Source organism: Heptranchias perlo, chromosome 5 (assembly GCF_035084215.1).
Source record: "Heptranchias perlo isolate sHepPer1 chromosome 5, sHepPer1.hap1, whole genome shotgun sequence".
Classification (NCBI taxonomy): domain Eukaryota; kingdom Metazoa; phylum Chordata; class Chondrichthyes; order Hexanchiformes; family Hexanchidae; genus Heptranchias; species Heptranchias perlo.
Genome location: NC_090329.1, coordinates 78,892,596 through 78,911,698, shown reverse-complemented (window position 1 = coordinate 78,911,698; position 19,103 = coordinate 78,892,596). Strand labels below are relative to the sequence as shown.

Genomic DNA, 19,103 nt, shown 5'->3' with positions numbered 1-19,103 from the left:
GCTCCATCAAAGTGGTGGGCACCTGTCACCACTGCTGCTGCTGCCTTTGTAAAGGTTACAGCTGATCATTTGAAGCTAGGAAGAGTTTAGTTTAGTGTAATTGATGGAAAAATAAAGAAGCTTATATTGTGAAGACTGTAATAGGATTAGCATTTTTTTTTCGTTCACAGAACCATGGGAAGTAAGAAATAGTTTGTATGTTTCTCCGGTGATTCTCTTTCTATATAATATACAGCATAAAATATGTGAAGACATCTGCTTGAATAAATATGTCGAGTATCTCAGTGGCCTTGGAACCCCAGCAGTAGAACATGGGTAAATGGCTGCTAGTTGCCACACAGTGAATTCCCAAATTCTGCTGCTGCTCTATGGGGAGAAGAAAAGAAAGTTGGAGGGAGATTGATCCTGCAGCTGCTTTCATTCACTTGCTCACAGCAGGTTATAGAGCAGTTGTGGCAGAAGCCTGGTAACACATTGCTTTACTATCTTCATGTAGGCAGCCTGGTGTGTGTCATGGGAGACCTAAAGAGGGAAGGAAATGGGAAGATAATAAATATCATATGGGAATGTTATGTAACTCTTGAAGAAAACAGAGATTATGCTCTGCTCAAACAGATGGGACTCATTGAATACAGACCAAAAGAGCAGTAGGAGAATATAGCTCTTTGGTCAGTGAAAATCATTTTTGACATGCTTAAAGGTACATTGTTGTCTGCTGAGTTCATTCCAAAGGCTTCAGCTACTTTACAAAGACAGAAGTGCATAGCGACACTGGTACTACTGCCTCACTAAATATCTTCCACTCGAAATCAAGAAGTTAGAGTAAAGTAAAATTTGAAATACTAGATTAGAAAATTTTGTACTGCAAAGGAAAAAAAAGTTGCCAGAAAATTTAAGTTGTTTCACCTTCTGCTACAATGTGAACTGAATCCAATAGACAATATAGTGAATTTGAGGGAAGTTTGAATGCTATTCCAGGTGCTTCACTCTTCTGAAAGTAATAGTATCAGTGCCCCTTTTAAGTCTACAGCAACACTACAGCTGAAAGAATCAAAACTTTCTCTGGTCAAAGACACAAATTAGTCCTTCTGCTCTACATAGAGTTGGTATAACAAATGTCATGATTGATAAGATTTCAATGCAAAGGAATACTGCTAAGCCCTGTAAATTGGCACTGTGCCTTATTGTTAAGGTGTAAAAGACTAAATAATGAATGGACTCTCCTGGAACCTTTACACTGAATCATCATTCTTCATTATGGGAGAAAAATATTGATCTAAAGGATTATCTACGGGTTCCATTTTTAAAAAATGTATATGCTTACTTAACCTTTAAAACCAAATGATTGATCAACTGACTTCTAATTAATGGTAGCCTATGAATTTCCACATTTCTGATTGGTGCTTTTACTCTCTGGTCACTGCAGGCTGAAGAAGCAGTCCTGAAGATTGATGGAGGGCCATGCTATTCAAACAGCAGGCGTTGCTGAGACAGAAGCTCTTTGTGCTGGGCAGCCTTGCTGTTGGAAGTCTCTTGTACATAGTTGTCAGAGTTGGGAGCTTGGATAGGTTAGTATACTTATTCTTTTTTGACATTTAAAGGGTAAAATTTGTGTTGAATTACCCGTATTTTTTTCTGTACGTAATAAGTTTCAGTTGAATGTACTTTGTCTATTTAACATAGTAGTCAAATGTGGGTTCACGCCTACAAGTTCAGGATCTCGGAGAGCCCTCAGGGGAAGACGAAACGCTTCCCCAGTCTGATGGATGAAAAATCAGAGCGCAAGTCAACCTGAGACTTACACAGCTCCCGTGCTTTCACGGCAGCATTGGCAGAGGCTTAGGGATAGACCAGGCTTGACAGGCAGGGAAGGGATGGGAGAGAGGAGCATAAAACAAACATGTCTATTAAGGTGAGTAGTTATTTTTATAGAAAATGTGGGGCCAGAATTTGCTGTCAAAATAACTGCAAGGCTAATGGTGCTCGCCGTTATTTATGAGTAAATGGTACAGCAACTTCAGGCGAGGGACAGATGCATGGTTAAATAATGTGAATATCTAAAAGTTGCTGTCAGAGTTGCACTGCTCCATCGTTAGCTTCACGAAAACGGCAACTCGCCCTTAACCTCCCCCTTTTTTTAGGAACTTGCTGTGTTTGCCTATTAATTGCCCATTAAACTTGCCACAGAAAGTTAAGCCATGTCATTACAAACGTAAGTACCCTATTAACGATGTGATAAGTGTTAATGACTGGCAATCAACCTCTCTGCCACCGAAAATTAACTATTACAAGTGTGGAGTCTCATTCCTTCAGGGTTTAATTTTTTCGGGGAGATTTGTAAAATGTCAAATTTTAATTTTTTTTCTTACTTTTCCTTTCTGTCTTTTTTTTCTCTGTCTCTTAATCCAATCTTTCTTTCCCTCCCTTTATTTCTCTTTCTGCACCTGATTTAATTTACCCCCTTTAATTCCCCCTCCTTCTTAGTCTTTCCTGTGTTTATTTCCCAATCCTTAAATCTCATGGGTTAAGGAGATACCCTATTGGTTGCCCTGTTCACTCAGGTCTCAGATGTCCTGTTTCCCTCGCTGCCCTGTTATCAATTTGCACTTTCAGCAACTTTGTGGGCAAAACATTTTTGAGCTGAAGGGTGTAGAAGCAACTCTAACTACTGGCAGATGGCGTTAGATGCCCTGCTACAGCAAATTCTGGCCATTTTATTGTGTGTGGTAGAAAGATTAACTGTTTTAGGTTATTCCAAGAACACTGTGACTAAAGCAATGCTCTGCACTTTCTCTAATTTAGCTATAAAATTCAAAATTAAAATGTACAGTTTTTTAGGTGGAGCTGGCAATTACATTGTCATTGGGCGAGATTTTTCTGGAGCGGGGCATCTCACGGCGTGCCCCGTTAGTGAGACTTGTTCATACACGTTTAGGTTTAAATAAATGTTGCCCCCAAAGTTGCTGGAACTGTGAGCTGATAATGGGGCAGTGAGGACAACATGGCATCTGGGACCTTGGTGAACAACGGGACAGTGAATTTGCTTAACCAATGAGATTTAAGGATTGAGAAATAAACAGAGGAAGGACTGAGAAGGAGGGTGAGTTAGAGTGAGTGAATTCAAAAAATTTCAATTTTAAATTTGACATTTTTAAAATCTCCTAAAACAATTCACAACCTGAAGGAATGAGACTCCCCGCTTATAATTATTTGTTCACTTTCTGGGCAAGAGAGGTTGATTGGCAGTCATTAACAATTATCACATCGTTAAAAGGGTACTTACACTGTTAATTGCTAGACTTAACTTTCCATGGCGAGTTTAATGGGCAATTAATAAGCAAATGCGGCAACTTCATAAAAATCACGGGAAGGTTAAGGGTGAGAGCTAACGGCAGAGCGACGTAAATTGGCCAGCAACTTGTGGCGATTCACAATTTACATGGTATCTCTTCCTTGCTACAAGTTGCTGGCTAATTTGCACGTTAATAACGGCGTGCATCATTATTTTTTCAGCAAAATCAGGCCCTATATGTTAGCAGAAATGAATCAAACAATTCCACTGCTAACACTGAAAAACAACTGCATTTCAAATAAAGCTTCTCCAAATTCATTAGTCTGTTTGTCAGCCCATCTTTAAAATTAATTGTTTTTGGTCAGCTGGGTGTTTCACATATGCGGAAAACAATCATCTCATGTAAGAGTCTCCAAACCAAGTTACTGAGAAATTTACAGAGGTAGAGTTTCTGTTTGCCTGATACGGATTAGGTGGTGACTGCTCCTACACTGTCTCTCTATAGGGACAGATACCACTTATGTCTAGAGAGTTTAAGCACAGGTTGCAGAGCTTAAGGCTTAGGGGTCCCCAAATGTGTGCACGGCTACTGCTTGAGTTTAACCAGCTAAAACTATATAGTTTATCAGCACTGAGCGCAGGTAAGCTACCCACTGCTGGTCCAGCAAGGCTCACCCTACCTAAGTAACAAAAGTAAAATTCTGTCCACATGACAACTTCAATAATAATATTTTCCTCAGTGAGTAATTAAGGAAGTTTACAACTTGTGGTGGTGCAGCACAATGTGGCTCCTATACTCTGTGCTGCTTCATGGATGGACAACATTAAATATTTGGGATTCACTACAGTTTGGTTTTCATTAACTATAGTAATCACTAATAAATATTTTCCATTCAACAAAACAATATTTCAGAAATAAAATTAAATAACAAAAATTGTGTAAAAAAAAACAAATAATAACTAAAATTAAAATTATTTTGTGTGAATAAAACCAATTATGGTGAGTTCCTGATCGCAGCTGCGGCAAGAAGGAAAGGTATTGAATGTTGAGTCGTCCCTTACAGGGAGTGAGCTGAGAATTAGCACGTGAGTCACCTCGAACACTCTCAGGTAGGCCCTAGCATCTGAGTCAAAAATGGAAATGATAAATGAAGGAGAAAACAAAACGTAAAATTAGCTATTCTGCATTACAGTAACCTCCAGTGAAGAGGAAGAGTTTAGAAATATTCTTTTCTGTTGTCATTCTCTGATCAACCATAAACATTATAGAATGATACACACAGAAGGAGGCCATTCGGCCCATCATGCCTGTGCCGGCTCTTTGAAAGAGCTATTCAATTAGTCCCACTCCCTGCTCTTTCCCCATAGCCCTGCAAATTTTTCCCCTCCAATTCCCTTTTGAAAGTTATTATTGAATCTACTCCCACTACCCTTTCAAGCAGTGCATTCCAGATCATAACAACTCATTCCTTAAAAGAATGCTCCTCATCTTGTCTCTGGTTCTTTTGCCAATTATCTTAAATCTGCGTCCTCTGATTACTGACCCTTCTGCCACTGGAAACAGTTTCACTTTATCTACTCTATCAAAACCCTTCATGAATTGGAACACCTCCATTAAATCTCCTCTTAACCTTCTCTGCTCTAGGGAGAACAATCCCAGCTTCTCTAGTCTCTCCATATAACTGAAGTCCTGTATCTAGTAAATCTCTCCTGCACCCTCTCTAAGGTCTTGACATCCTTCCTAAAGTGTGGTGCCCAGAATTGGACACAATTGCTGTAAATGTCCAGAAATTAACTGTAATTACAGTGAAGTCCACAAGGGGAGGATGAGTACTACAGGAGAAAAGGAATAGAAAAACAAAATAAGAAACAACAAGAAAGGGAATGAGACAGAGTAAGAATTATATGAAATAAGTTTAAATAAAAATAACAGAATTAAGAATAAAAGAGCTAAAACAGAAGAAAATCCATAGTAATTTAAGTCTGCACTTCCCCACAAACCACTCGTAATTAGAAAAAAATCTCTTCCCACTTATCCTGTACTTCTCATTCCAACCAGCACCCTGACATTTACAAATGCTATAATTGATGCAATGATCTTGTCTCTACCCCCCGCCACCCCCCTCTTCACATCCAATATTTCTGGTACAGCCTGATAGCTTATGAATTTATTAATTTAAAAATATAAAGAATCAAAAAAGGAGTAATTGTTTTGCCAGTTCTGTCATTTTGTATTTGGGGTGGGGTGGGGCGGGGGGGGGTTCTGAATCTGAAAGGTCATTGGTTTTGGCTTGATTGATCAGCAGCAGTGTGCCTGACACACACATGGACTGAGCCTACTGCTGCAGTGACATGAGATGTGTGTCAAACTATAGACTTTCATACACAACTTGACACCAGATGTGCTCAGATTGTCACATCCTGTCTGACTTCCAATTATTTCTGATGTGACCAGCAGGAATTGCAGATCTGCATTTCTAATTAATTATATTTTCTAAATTATAAAGTGCTTTCTGGGTAACTGCCTATTATGATAACCACATCAGCAAAAATGTAATCTTTTTATGTTAGCAATATGAGTATTTTTACAAAAATAGACCTTTGCTAGTTTTTTCTTGCTTTTAAAAAGCAGAAATTAACCTGAAGCAACCCATAGTAAAATTGACCTGACACTGTTTGCAAGGGACTTAAAAATTCAAATTGGGTTACTTTGTACATTCACACTGAATGGATTGATGTCAGTGGGATCAGAATGAACACATTTAACATTAATGCTGGTGTACAGATGTTCTGTCTGAGGGTATTGTGTGTGTGTGTGTGTGTGTGTCTGTAGATATATATATATATATATATATATATATATATAACAATTCACTACTGCCAGGAGAAAGAAATGCAAGAATTGTTAATCAATAGTTGAAGAAGAGAACTGAAGAGAACTGTTGGATATTGAAAAGGAAATTGATATGTTTCACTGACTGGTCCCACTGTTACTAGCAATAAACTGAACACTGTAATTTATGATTAGAATCAATAAATCTTTGATGAAATCCATTTCTGTAATTGTTCTGTTAGGCAGACATGCTCAATAATTTAAACAGAAATTTAATGTAGTTATGTCAGCTGTGTGTCATAAACTGACATCATGTTAATATGATTTAAAGCTCATTTCTTTCATTCTTATTTATACGACGCAGAAAACCTGTTATTTTCCCGTTCCTCCTTTGGAGTTGGTGAAGCCCATCTTATGCTGTTTCTCCTGCTATCACAGGTTGAATCAGCCTTGTACTGGTGAGATACAGTAGACACTGATTCTGAATATGATATAGACCCTACATGTCATATCCAGATCATAAACATTTATTTATGGCTGAATATTCATTTCAAGACTTTCTGAACTCAGGGATTTGTGTTTTGAGGAAGCAGTGGCTTTCGTGGAAGAAGGGTTTAGTTCAGCTCCAAAAAGGGATGACAAAAATGACTTCAGGCTCCACTGATGCCACAGTGGGTAAACAAACTACCTAGTATGATACTTATCCACACAGACCAGGAAAATCCTTGATTTGATCCGTGGATTTTACTGACTTCGCTGATCTCAGCCAAGGTGGTGGAGGGACATTATTATTAGCCTCAGGGAAGGTAAAAAAGATCAGCCGGTTACTAACTCCTGATCCAAATCCAGAGACCACTATTAGAAAGCGTGTGTGTGTGGATGTGAATTAAAGGCATAGTTGGGCTCAGTTCTGGCCCCCATACAGTTAGTAACTTGCCACCATTTGGTCTTCAAGTTCAGACATAAAGAATGGTTATTTGCCTGATATATCAAAGCGATGTCATCACACAGTTGGGCCATAGACCAGCATCAGCCATTGCCTTCAGGGAGGAGGAGAGAAATTGAGGGGTGGGTGTAACTTGTTTCAATTAAGACCCATTGGGCTCGATTTTAGGAGGGAGGCGGGTTGGCAGCGGGGGGGTCGACTGGGCGCGTGGGTAACGTGCCCAGTGAATTCGGAGTGCTCCGCAAGCAATCGCAGCCTAATTGAAGGCACTTACCTTGGCTTCCGGGTTTCCTGTCCTAGACCTGCGCAGCGGGCGCACTGCGCACCCGCATCACAGGCTGTCAGCAGGAAGAGCCCTATTTAAAGGGGCAGTCCTCCAATGCTCCTCCTGCAGCAAACAACCAATTTAGGAGCATGGAGCAGGCCAGAGGCAAGGCTGCTCCAAGGTTTTCTGACTCCTCACTCCAGGTGCTGCTCGATGGGGTGAGGAGTAGAAGGGAAATGTTTTTCCCATCGGATGGGAGGAGGTGTGCTCCCTCCACCACCAAGAAGGCCTGGCTGGAGGTGGCCGAGGAGGTCACCAGCAGTGGCAATGTGTCCAGAACCTGGGTGCAGTGCAGGAAGAGATTCAATGACCTAACCAGGTCAGCCAAAGTGAGTATACTTACGCATTCTCGCACACTCCGTCTTCCACATCACCTCCACCACCACACAACTCCTTCTGCACTGCCACCACAATGCTCTCACATCACTCCTCACATCCACTCAACTATCATCCTCACCTTGCCTGCAGGTACTCACCGCCCCAGTTCCCATTCGAACACTACCACGCAACCCAATCCTCATACAATCTCATGGCTATGTTTCACATGCACCCTCCCATGCATTTCCCTCACGCTCAACCCCACCCACATCAATGCATGCAGCGGGTCACCATGCAACCATCACTCAATCACGCCTCTGTGTTTTGCCTTGATAGGAGAAGAGATGCCAGAATGCCCGGGAGAGGGCAAGGACCGGAGGAGGCCCGCCACACCAGGTGGCATTAACAGATGCGGAGCAGCAGGCACTCGAGATAAGATACAGGGAGTGCCTGTCCGTGGTGGATGCCGCGACTGGGATTGCACAAGCAGCTGGTGACAGAAATCTAACACTCATGATAGCGAATGACCTTAGCATCACTTGGCATCTGCAGCACCTCAACATCTGTCCACATGCTTAATATTGCTTTCTGGTCTCTTGCAGGCTGACTGTGGAGGGCAATTCCTCAGAGGACCTGCCGGCCTCTGAGGGTACGTCGTCACATCTGAGCCATCCATCCACCAGCGCAGATAAATACACCTCGGTGGGTCCCCGTCCTCACTTAGTTGGGCTTGTACATGGTGAGTCACCACGCACATGTGAGCACGAGCAGACCCTGGTGGCAGGGGCAGCCATGGAGAGTCCGCGTCAATGGGAGCACTCTTCTCCAGGCTCTGCTCAGCTGGACCCAGATGCTGAACCCTGGGGGCCAGCCGTAAAAAGGAGAGTCATCGAGGGTCAGCAGCACATTGCCGAGGTACTGGAACAGTTGCCACACGCACTCTCCACAATCGCGCAGACGATAGAGGAGTCCAACTCCTGCATGCGTTGGACAGGGACGTGAAGGCATCTCTGAGATAGTGTCGCGGGTAGGTGCAGGAATGTCTGCGATGGAGGAAAGGCTAGCCTCCATCAAGCGTCAAGCACGGCTCAATAATGAGTCCATTCAGGCCCTGACAACGGCCGTTCGGATTCAGGATGAGCAACATTCTGCCGCCTTAAACAGGCTGACAGATACCTTACAACTGGCCTTCCAAGGCTTCACACAAGTCCTCCAAAGTGTCGTCCAGCAGGGTGGAAGGAGTGATGTGGACCTGGGCCAGGAGAGGGATGATGGTGAAAGGGGACATGGAAGTGGGGACGCCACTCAAAGCACTCCCACGTCTCACCCGTTGCCCCCCTCTCAACCAGTACCCGCAATGCTGCCCCCTCTCCAGGTGGCCGAGTCTGCCCCTGCACAGGTGCAGGTGGAGCAGTCTTTGGAGGGGCCCTCACGGGCACCGAAACCCAGAAGGCGTCCGCACAAACCATCTCATCGGTCAGGGCATGGACAAGAGCAACCTGCCATTACCTTTGCTGAAGCCACAGGGGTAGCACCACGTAGGGGTTCCCATAAATGTAAGGCGAAGGATTTGTGAGCACAAAGGGGATGCACAGGGTTGAAAGACGAAATGTCATGTTTTTCATTTATTTTCCTTTGTTTTGCAAAAAATCATAAAAATTGTTATCACCACTATTACCACGTCTTTGAAAATTTTGTCTGGTTTGCGCAATAATGCCCTTTCCTGAGGATCACTATGAAGACCCACACCTGATGCCATCCATTGTGTCACTGCAGAGTGGGTGTAGGTGTATTTGCAGGGCTCTTTTGTGCAGACGACTGAGAGACGCTGGCTATGTCCCCGGTGGCACCCTGGAAGGATGCGGAGGAGAAGTTGTTGAGGGCAGTGGTGACTTTGACAACGACAGGTAAGAAGGTGGTGCTTGGGCCAGCCGGGAACAGCTTGGCATCAAGGAGGCTGCAGATATCTACGACTACATGCCGAGTGACTCTGAGCCTCGGTCTGTAGACCCTGTGGCGAGGGTGGTGCCTTCTGCGACGCATCTCTCTCTGCGGTTGCCCTCCCTCCTGCTGTGCAGGTGGATGTGTCACAGCATTGTGTTGTGGAGCTCCACGTGTCAGAGGTGGACAGCGTGGTCGGCGAGGCTGGTGATGCTGGTCGCCCTCTGAGGAGGTCATGACTGCAGCTAAAGCGACCCCCATCGGCAAGATATATGTTTGAGGGGGTCCGCAAGGTAGGTAAATGTGTCTGCACACCGGGGTTGAGGTTGCAAGGTTGTGAATTTTATTGTCAGGAGGAGGGTGGTGGAAGCCAAACTTTGTCCAAAGTGACAGAGTGGCCTCCTGCAATGAGTGAGGGTCTCCCCCCCCCCCCCCCCCCCCCGCCAACTTGTAAAATGGACCTTTGCAGCTGCCACAGGCTGGTGGCTGCAACACGTCCATTTCATCTGGGAGTGTTTCCCCCAGTACAGGAAACAGTCCCAGTTGATATGAAAATCCCACCCCTCCTAAAATATCATGTCAATCAGGTATGCAAATGACCTGACGTACCTACTTAATTGGTTTAAGTGGGATCCCACCGGCTTTAATTGCCGGCGGGAGTCCCACATGCGGGGGCTGCGCGCGCATCTAAGCGCGTCACTGGGGAACCTGGAAGTGGAGTCGGGCTCCAGACCCGCCCCGGGAATACCCGATTTTCGGAGCCCCCCCGCCACGAACGCGCCAGCTCGGAGGTCCGAAAATCGAGCCCATTGTGTAGGAATTGGCAGATTCTCTGCTGGAATAAGAGATGGAGCTAATTGAAGTAGAAACTGCAGAAACACATTAAAAAGGTGGGCAAAGAGAGACCTGGAAAAAAGCATAGCAGCTGAGGTTGTGCATAACAGTAAAAACAATTCTTTCAGTTCCACAACAGCGAGAGGGCAGTCAGAGGAGAGATGAAAACCATGAAAAATGCAAACAGGCTCGAGACTGAGGATGAGCACAAGATAATAAACATTCTGAATGATTACTCCCTCCAAGTATTCACAAGGGAAGACATGAGCAACATGCCCTTGCCAAACAAAAATACCCCAAGTAAAATAAATGACTTTGTATAAATGAGATAGAAGTTCTAGATAGGCTAAATGGGATCAAAACAAATAAATCCCAAGGGATAGCTGGTATTTATCCCAGTGTTGACGGAGACTAGAGAGGAGATTTGTGAGGTATTGACAATCATTATGAGAGAGTCCAGTAGATTGACAAGAGGCTTATGTGGTGCTCATATTCAAAAAGGGTGACAGAAGAGACACAGACAATGACAAACCCATTAATCTTCCTACATTAAAGGTGCTATATAAGTGCATATGTTATTGTCGTCTTGCTTCCATTCCCTGTAAAACAATGGAATTGATTATCAGGATTAAACTTGAGAAAGAAGAAAGAAAAATCTTGCATTTATATAGCACCTTTCACAACCTCATTACAAACCAAAACGCTTTACAGTCAATTAAGTACTTTTAAAGTGTAGAAACAGCTAAATTGTGCACAGCCAGACTAGTTAACAGCAGTCAGCATGGATTCATAAGGGGATGATCCTGCCTGACTAATTCCTCAACTTCTTTGAAGAAACGACAATCCAAGTGAACTGTGCTAATTCCTATGATATGCTGTACCTTGAATTCCAAAGGGCTTTTGATAAAGTTTCACACAACTCAAAGCTGTAGGGATTCAGGGTATAACCTGGGAATAGATAAGAAACTAGCTGAAAGGTAGAAAATAATGAGTCTTGTTAGAAGAGTTATGTCAGTGGGAGGTCAGTACTAAGTGGGGTACTTCAGGACTCAATGCTGGGAGCGCTACTGTTTCTACTTACATAAATTACCTGGATTTGGAAACTCAATGGAAAGTGGTCAAAATTGCAGATAATACTAAACTAGAAGGGACAGTAGAATGGGTAGAAGCGGTTCAGAAATTGCAGAATGAGTTGTACAAGATATGTAAGTGGGCCGAACCATAGCAGATGAAATTTAATGCAGATAATGTAAAGTATTACACATAAGAAAGAACAATAGACACACAGGCCCCGACACTTAAGGGAAGGCGAGGAGGGAACGGGGGCAACTGTCAGCGGCCTGGAAACTCAGAAATATGGGAAATGCGTCCTGCCGAATTTAATGGCAGGACCTCATTTCAATTTTTTTTTCTCCACTTCCCTCCCAGCAGCCAGCCAGATTGAGAGGCAGGCTGAAGGCTGACTGTAGGGTGGGAAGACCTGCGGTAGAAGGGCACAGCCGGGGATCGGAGAGGAGGGAGGGAGGGAGAGATCATGGTTGGGGGGGGGGCTTGAGATCGTGGGGGATGGGGTGGGGGGGGATCGAGAACACCAGGGAGAGATCGCAGGAGGGAGAGATCGCGGAGGAGAGATTGCAGGGGAGTCTAGATCACTGGGTGGGGGTCGGCTGATTGCAGTTGCGTGGGGCGGGGGGGTCGGCTAATTGCGGGGATGGAGGCAGATCAGGGCAGGTTAGCTTGGGGGGCCGGGGGGAGCACTCCTGCGCCTCCTGGCTGACAAGCAGTGCTGGAAAAACACTTACGTGCTGGTTCCGGCAGCTCCCTCCTCCCTTTAGCTGCCAAGTTTCCCTAGCACTGAGAAACCCGGCCCAAAGCCGTTAAATCCAAACGACTGCTAAAATCTGAGACAAGCTGCCTCGTTAACATATTCTAATTACCAACCCGCCTCTCCAGAGCGGGATACTCAGACAACCCCCAACTCGTCCCGGACAAATCGGAAATAGGAGCGTTCCCAGTGGGTTGGGGTCGGGTTTCCTATTTTTAAGAATTTAACCCCCTCCCTCGCCCCTCTGCTGCCCATCCTGCGGGGTTAAAATTCCCCCCACATAAGCCATGAATGGTGTCAAAATAATTAAGAATGATTGTTAATTTTAAATCTGAGATTGATAGATTTTTGTTAACCAAAGGTATTATTAAGGGAAAAGGGGGTAAGGCGGGTATATGGAGTTAGATCACAGATCATCCGTAATCTCATTGAATAGAGGAGCAGGCTCAAGGGACTAAATGGCCTACTCCTGTTCCTATGTTCCTATGAAAGAGACCTAGGAGTCTTAGTAGTTTAACCCTAAACATGTCCCACCAGTGCAGAGCAGCGACCAACAAAGCCAATAGGATATTGAACTACATAGCCAAAACAATACAAGTCAGAGGAGGTAATACTCAAATTTTATGGTTCTCTAGTCAGATCGCACCTTGAATACTGTGTCTAGTTTTGGTCATCAAGAAACTAGCGAGACAGTCAAACACTTCAGACAGTGCATAGAAGAGCTGATCCCTAGTGTTAGGAGTTATGGGGAAATTCTGGAAAGACTTGGCTTCTCGAGAGGTGATCTTATAGACGTATGTAAGATTGTTAAGAATATACAAATAGTTAACCCAGAATATTACTTTGAATTAAACCATGAGAGTAAAACTAGGAGACACTAGATCAAACTCATCATTTTAGGACAGATAGCAGGAAATCCTTTTTCACAAAGAGTGATGAACATGTTGAATAAACTTCCAAATAGAGCAGTGGGGGAGGGGGAGGAAACATTAGGATCTCTTGGATGGATGAATTGAGATGAGCCGAATGGCCCTACTTATATCTAATTATCTTCTGACGCTGTAAAGCACTTAGTCCGCCTTTTCTTATGTAACACCATATACCTGCCTTATCCCCATATCCCTTAATACCTTTGGTTAACAAAAATCTATCAATCTTCGATGTAAAATTAACAAAGCTTATACCAAGTGCTGAGTTGAAAAGAAAATGACAAATGGACTTTAAATGTCAGAGGATAGGCAAAGAGGAATCTGTATTTTGTGCAGTAAATATACTGGTTCATACTGAAGGGGTAGGTCCTTTAAAAATATTTATAGGAAGTTGCCCATTAACTTCCCAAAAGGTCAGACTTGAACCATTCGTTATGCCAACAGAGCCATAGTAATTCAGTTACCAGTCTATAGCCACTAATGCTATGTATTTCAGATGTCCATAGTATGCCATTCCTTTAAGAAAGCACAGTGTTTCCTCTGATATTTAAATTAGATTCTAAAAACCTGAGACTTTGCTATGAATTAGTAATGATTAGATGATTCTACAGTGGTTAATTATCTACTCCTAATGATTATAAGTTAGAAGAGAATTACTGTAGTGCTGCACATTTCTGTCTCAGATGCAATAGTCAATAATTTATATGTGTCCTTATTTGGCTGTTTCAATTTAAGAGAATATCACTAGCGTAAAGGTAGTTACAATGCATAGTCTTTATGTTCTCTTCTGATAACCCTGAGGCTTGCCAATGCTACAGTTTCAATACTAGCCATGGGATTTCCTTAGGGTAGGGAGTACTACATGTGCTACCAAAGCAGTGGTGGAAATAAATGGAGGATGTGTCAGTGACCAGTAGTGAGTTATGATAAGTACCTCGACAATTGAACATGACTTGATAACTTCCATACAATGAGATTGATTTTTCCAAGTTCAATATTCATCCTGAGTAATTGCTTTAGCATTGATTTGTTTAATTAATGAATTTTAATTGTTGTTTACATACCAATATAGTGTCATGTGTGTAGATAAAAACAATCTACAAAAAGACAATTGATCTTCAGCAGAAATAGACCAAAGAATTTTCCTCCGTGCCTTTTCAATCCTTCAGTACCTGCAGGTTTTTTTTCCAGCATGTGCCACTCTTTTAACTGACAGTTAATGTCCCATCTTGACTCCTATACCCTTGCTCACAACTTCCTTTTCTCACCAAACTGATTACATTACCTCTGCCTAAAACCAGCTATTAATATCTAGACTGCAAAGCATCAGCTATCCCCATGGAATATACGAGGACCGATTTTAACTTCAGGTGGATAACAGGCGGGTGGTGGTAGAGGCGTGCCCACTGTTGGTGGCGTGAGGTCAGAGCCACTTTGAGGCCCGGGCCTCATTTACATGCTGCCGGTGAGCTGCGGAGGCCAAGCGGGTGACTTGCTGCAGGGCGGTATAATGACTGGTTCCCATGCTGAGCCAGCCGACAGACAGAGCCTGGGAGAGGGAAGGTGAACCCAGGAGGTGACTCCGACAGGTGAGCACTCCTGCTCCTCCTGGCCCACCACTGCCTCGGCCGTTGTTTTGAGTGGCCTCCAGTGGTCCCTTTAACAACCACTGGTTAGGCAGCTCAACGCCATAGTCATAGAACCCTAAGTTGTGTATTACAAGTGGCCACCTGCCTAAAACAGGCAGGCACTCCGGCCATCTATCTTTGGACCAAGATGGTGGCAGCCGAACCACCAGTCTAAATGCAGCGTTAAGTGACCCAATTCCATTTCGAACCACTACTGCCCTATTTACACCATGATGTGGAGATGCCGGTGATGGACTGGGGTTGACAATTGTAAACAATTTTACAACACCAAGTTATAGTCCAGCAATTTTATTTTAAATTCACAAGCTTTCGGAGGCTTTCGGAGGCTTCCTCCTTCCAACATTTACCTGACGAAGGAGGAAGCCTCCGAAAGCTTGTGAATTTAAAATAAAATTGCTGGACTATAACTTGGTGTTGTAAAATTGTTTACAACTATTTACACCAGGTGGAGTGAATTAAAATCAGCCCTATGGTGTTTTTTGGACACATACACAAACGAAACAGTGACTCTGCAGAATACATTTACTTGCCTCAGTCAATAAGTCAATATTCTGTACCAATTCTTCATCACACAGATTTCAGTTCCTATTCTTGTGTGCTCTTATCTTCCTTGTTTACAGGTATTGGGAGATAACAACTAAAAAAATGATACTGCTGATAGGATCTTAAAGTTGAAATACTCCTGTTGGCCTCTTGGAGTTCAATCGGTATATAAGTAATTCCCATTAGGAGCAATGGAAGGGAAACAATCGTGGGCTGAATTCTAATTTGTGCTGCAGCAAAAATATGTTGGCACTTGAACATAATAAAATTCTGCTCCATTTATGTACCAAATTAATCCACTTTCAGAAAATTCACAGCAAATCTACTTTTGATAAATTAAAATTAATATTCAGGAGATCATGAGGTATGCATGCTAAACAGCTTCAGGAAAATTGAGCATAAATTATTTAATACTATTGTATTAGATATTAGACTTTCACTCCATTTTCTCTGTTACATCTCTCCCATCACTACTGTTGAATTCCGCACATCTTTCATTCGGGCAGGAAGGCTGGTGAATGAGCTGTAAACCCTACTGTGATTACGATTCCATTACTGTTCCCTTACTAAGAATAACACACTTATCATGAGACGTGAAGGCCATCTTTCTCTTCAAGGCAGTTTGTCCCAAATGGTCCACCAGCCTACCTGAAATACAATGGGGGTAATTTTCATTTTTCCCCGCTGGGAGATGACCTGGTGGAACGCATTGCCCGACCTTTGTAGAATCCATTTGATTTCAACGGGATGAAAATAGTCGGGTCCTACAATGGGCGGGCGATCTTCTCCACCAGCTTACCACCCAGCGGCAAAGTTGAAAATTACCCCCAATGGAACACATCACATTTATTTGGTGGTCTACTGTTTCAATCATGACAGAGCTATGCAGAGGTAATGTCCTAACTCCTCAGGAGCTGGATCACTTCTAATTTAAGATTATAATATTCAAAAAACATGAGTATTGCCATGGGATCCTTTTCTTCTGGTATGATAGCTATTTATTAAGGAAAGATCCAAAGCTAAGCATAACTTTACTCGAGGGAAAGATTTTTTTTTAGTTAATTGATGAATGAATGTCATTACAACACATAAGAGTGAGATGAAAACATATATTTCTTTGTGTATATCTTTATAATGACCCATTGTCATCACTAATTGATTAAAATAGCACAGATGTATTGATAACCAAGAGAGCTTCACTGACTATGCTTGTTTTATTACAGACTCCAGCCCACATGTCCTATAGAAGGTCAGTTTGGGGACCAAGAGCAAATCATGCTTCGTGCTTTACAGTACAAGCGAGGCTTGTCACATGACTTACGCAGAGGCAATGCAACAAAAGAGCAAATCAGACTACACAACATGGTGCAACAGCTTCCGCAGGCCATTATTATTGGTGTCCGCAAGGGTGGAACACGTGCCCTGCTCGAAATGCTGAACTTACACCCAGCTGTAGTCAAAGCCTCACAGGAAATCCATTTTTTTGACAATGATGAAAACTATGCTAAGGGTATTGAATGGTACAGGAAAAAAATGCCCTTTTCCTACCCTTATCAAATCACTATTGAGAAAAGCCCAGCATACTTCATCACCGAGGAAGTCCCCGAAAGAATTTACAAAATGAACTCGTCCATCAAACTGCTGATCATTGTGCGAGAGCCAACAACTCGAGCCATTTCAGATTACACTCAGGTGCTGGAGGGAAAGGAAAGGAAGAATAAAACGTACTACAAATTTGAGAAGCTAGCAATTGACACCACTACCTGCGAGGTAAACACTAAATACAAGGCTGTGAGAACTAGTATATACACAAAACACCTGGAGAGATGGCTCAAGTACTTCCCCATTGAACAGTTTCACATTGTGGATGGCGATCGCCTCATAACTGAGCCGTTACCTGAACTCCAGCTAGTGGAGAAGTTTCTGAATCTCCCCCCCAGAATAAGCCAGTATAATTTATACTTTAATGCTACAAGGGGGTTCTACTGTCTGCGGTTTAACATTGTATTTAACAAGTGTCTGGCAGGCAGCAAGGGACGGATACATCCTGAAGTGGATCCCTTGGTCGTTAACAAACTGCACAAGTTTTTTCATCCTTTCAATCAGAAGTTTTATCAGATCACTGGAAGGACATTTAGCTGGCCGTAGAAGTGACCCTTGCAACACTGTGTGTTGATGTAAAGCAAAAATTGTCAAGAGAGTGATATCCAATACTTTCAATGGTTGACGTATAACAGCAGTCATACTTTCCAGCAAATGGGATAGTGTGCAGCTGACCATATAAAGGTTTGTTATTAATATGACATACTTATAAAATTATGTTTTAGGGTGTTATATTTTCTTCCATTTGCTAGCTTTAGGGTGATGTGAGTGTAAAGCAGAGATCACTGCTTTATAATCATATTTACTTCTTATACATTTGGCAAAGGGAGCAAAATATGTTTAGTTTTTTTTAAAGCTATTGTCGAGTCTAGGAATTCATTTGTAAATCAAACAGGCAATAGTAAATAGAATAAGGCCGACCTTAAACAGAGATCAACCATTGCCACTTCCCTTTAGTACCTTTCATGTGTGGTTGCCACTCTGTCCGATTTGGGACCACACAGTTCAGTTTTTAAGTGAGGTGCCTGGATATTTCTTAAATACAAATCTGCTACCAAAAGTCAGATTTTAACACTTCCCATGTCTTATGGTGTGAAGATATTAGTCATTAAGGTGGCTAAGATTTTCACTGACTCTTGAACAACAAAGCAAACATTGGAACCCTTAAGTCATGATTACATCAACTGCCTACCCCTATTCTATCCCCTCTCTGGTTTGGGGTTGGCATAAGGTGGCAACCTTGTTCGTACCAGAGGCTGAAACTGCTAAACTCAATTGCAGAATCTGAAAAGCTATTTGTTTTTTTTATTTGACGTGTGTGTGTTTCAATGAGAAATGGCTCTTTCTGCAGCTTTAGGTTTATATAGTACAATCATTAGTGCATGTTGTGATGGTTTTGATTACATTTTTTCCTCAATTTTGACTGATTGTAGTGAACTGCTGTCATTTTGAAGCTGCTAGAGGCTCACTATTGCCACAGCTGTCACAAAATTTGACTCTACAGTGATTTCACTTTGAAGTAAATGCACAGCAATTTTCTCTCGGAAAAAAAATCCAGGGAAAAGTGCTGACATAAAAATTATAAATATATTTAGAAAACTAGATTAATTGGACCTGCCAAGCTCTAAACTACCATCAGTTTATTCATGTTTTCTAGGTTTAAAAAAAATATTTTCCCAAGTATAAAGTTTTATTTACTCACACTCAATTAGCTCTACTAAGCAAAATGAAGGAAAGGACTTTTACCAATGACTCCCTAGGGAATGCAGCAACATTTTGATCTTACAGTGTGTTTTTAGAGACACAACCGCTACCAGTTAGAAAATGGAAAATTAATCTTAGAGCTGTCAGTAAATTCAATTTTTAAAAAAAAGTAGGATAAGGAATATGGGTGAACGACTATTGTGGTGTGTTGTATAGCAATTTTACTCTGTAGCTGAGTGGTTCCAGCACAATTTTAGCTGTCAAAAGTTACTAGTAACTCTCACCACTGGCATTAGGTATCGTTATAATTATCAGGTGGAGTGCTTCAAACATTGACATTTAGATATATATTTTTTTTAAGT

At 42.5% G+C, this 19,103-nt stretch overlaps 1 protein-coding gene across 1 annotated transcript; it reads left to right on the top strand.

Moving 5' to 3' along the window:
• Nucleotides 1–1,461: 1,461 nt before the first annotated feature.
• LOC137321432 (heparan sulfate glucosamine 3-O-sulfotransferase 5) lies at nt 1,462–17,583 on the top strand. Its single transcript, XM_067983821.1, has 2 exons — nt 1,462–1,568; nt 16,659–17,583. Exons 1-2 carry the CDS (start codon nt 1,462–1,464, stop codon nt 17,581–17,583), a joined length of 1,032 nt encoding a protein of 343 aa, XP_067839922.1.
• The last annotated feature ends 1,520 nt before the right edge of the window (nt 17,584–19,103 follow it).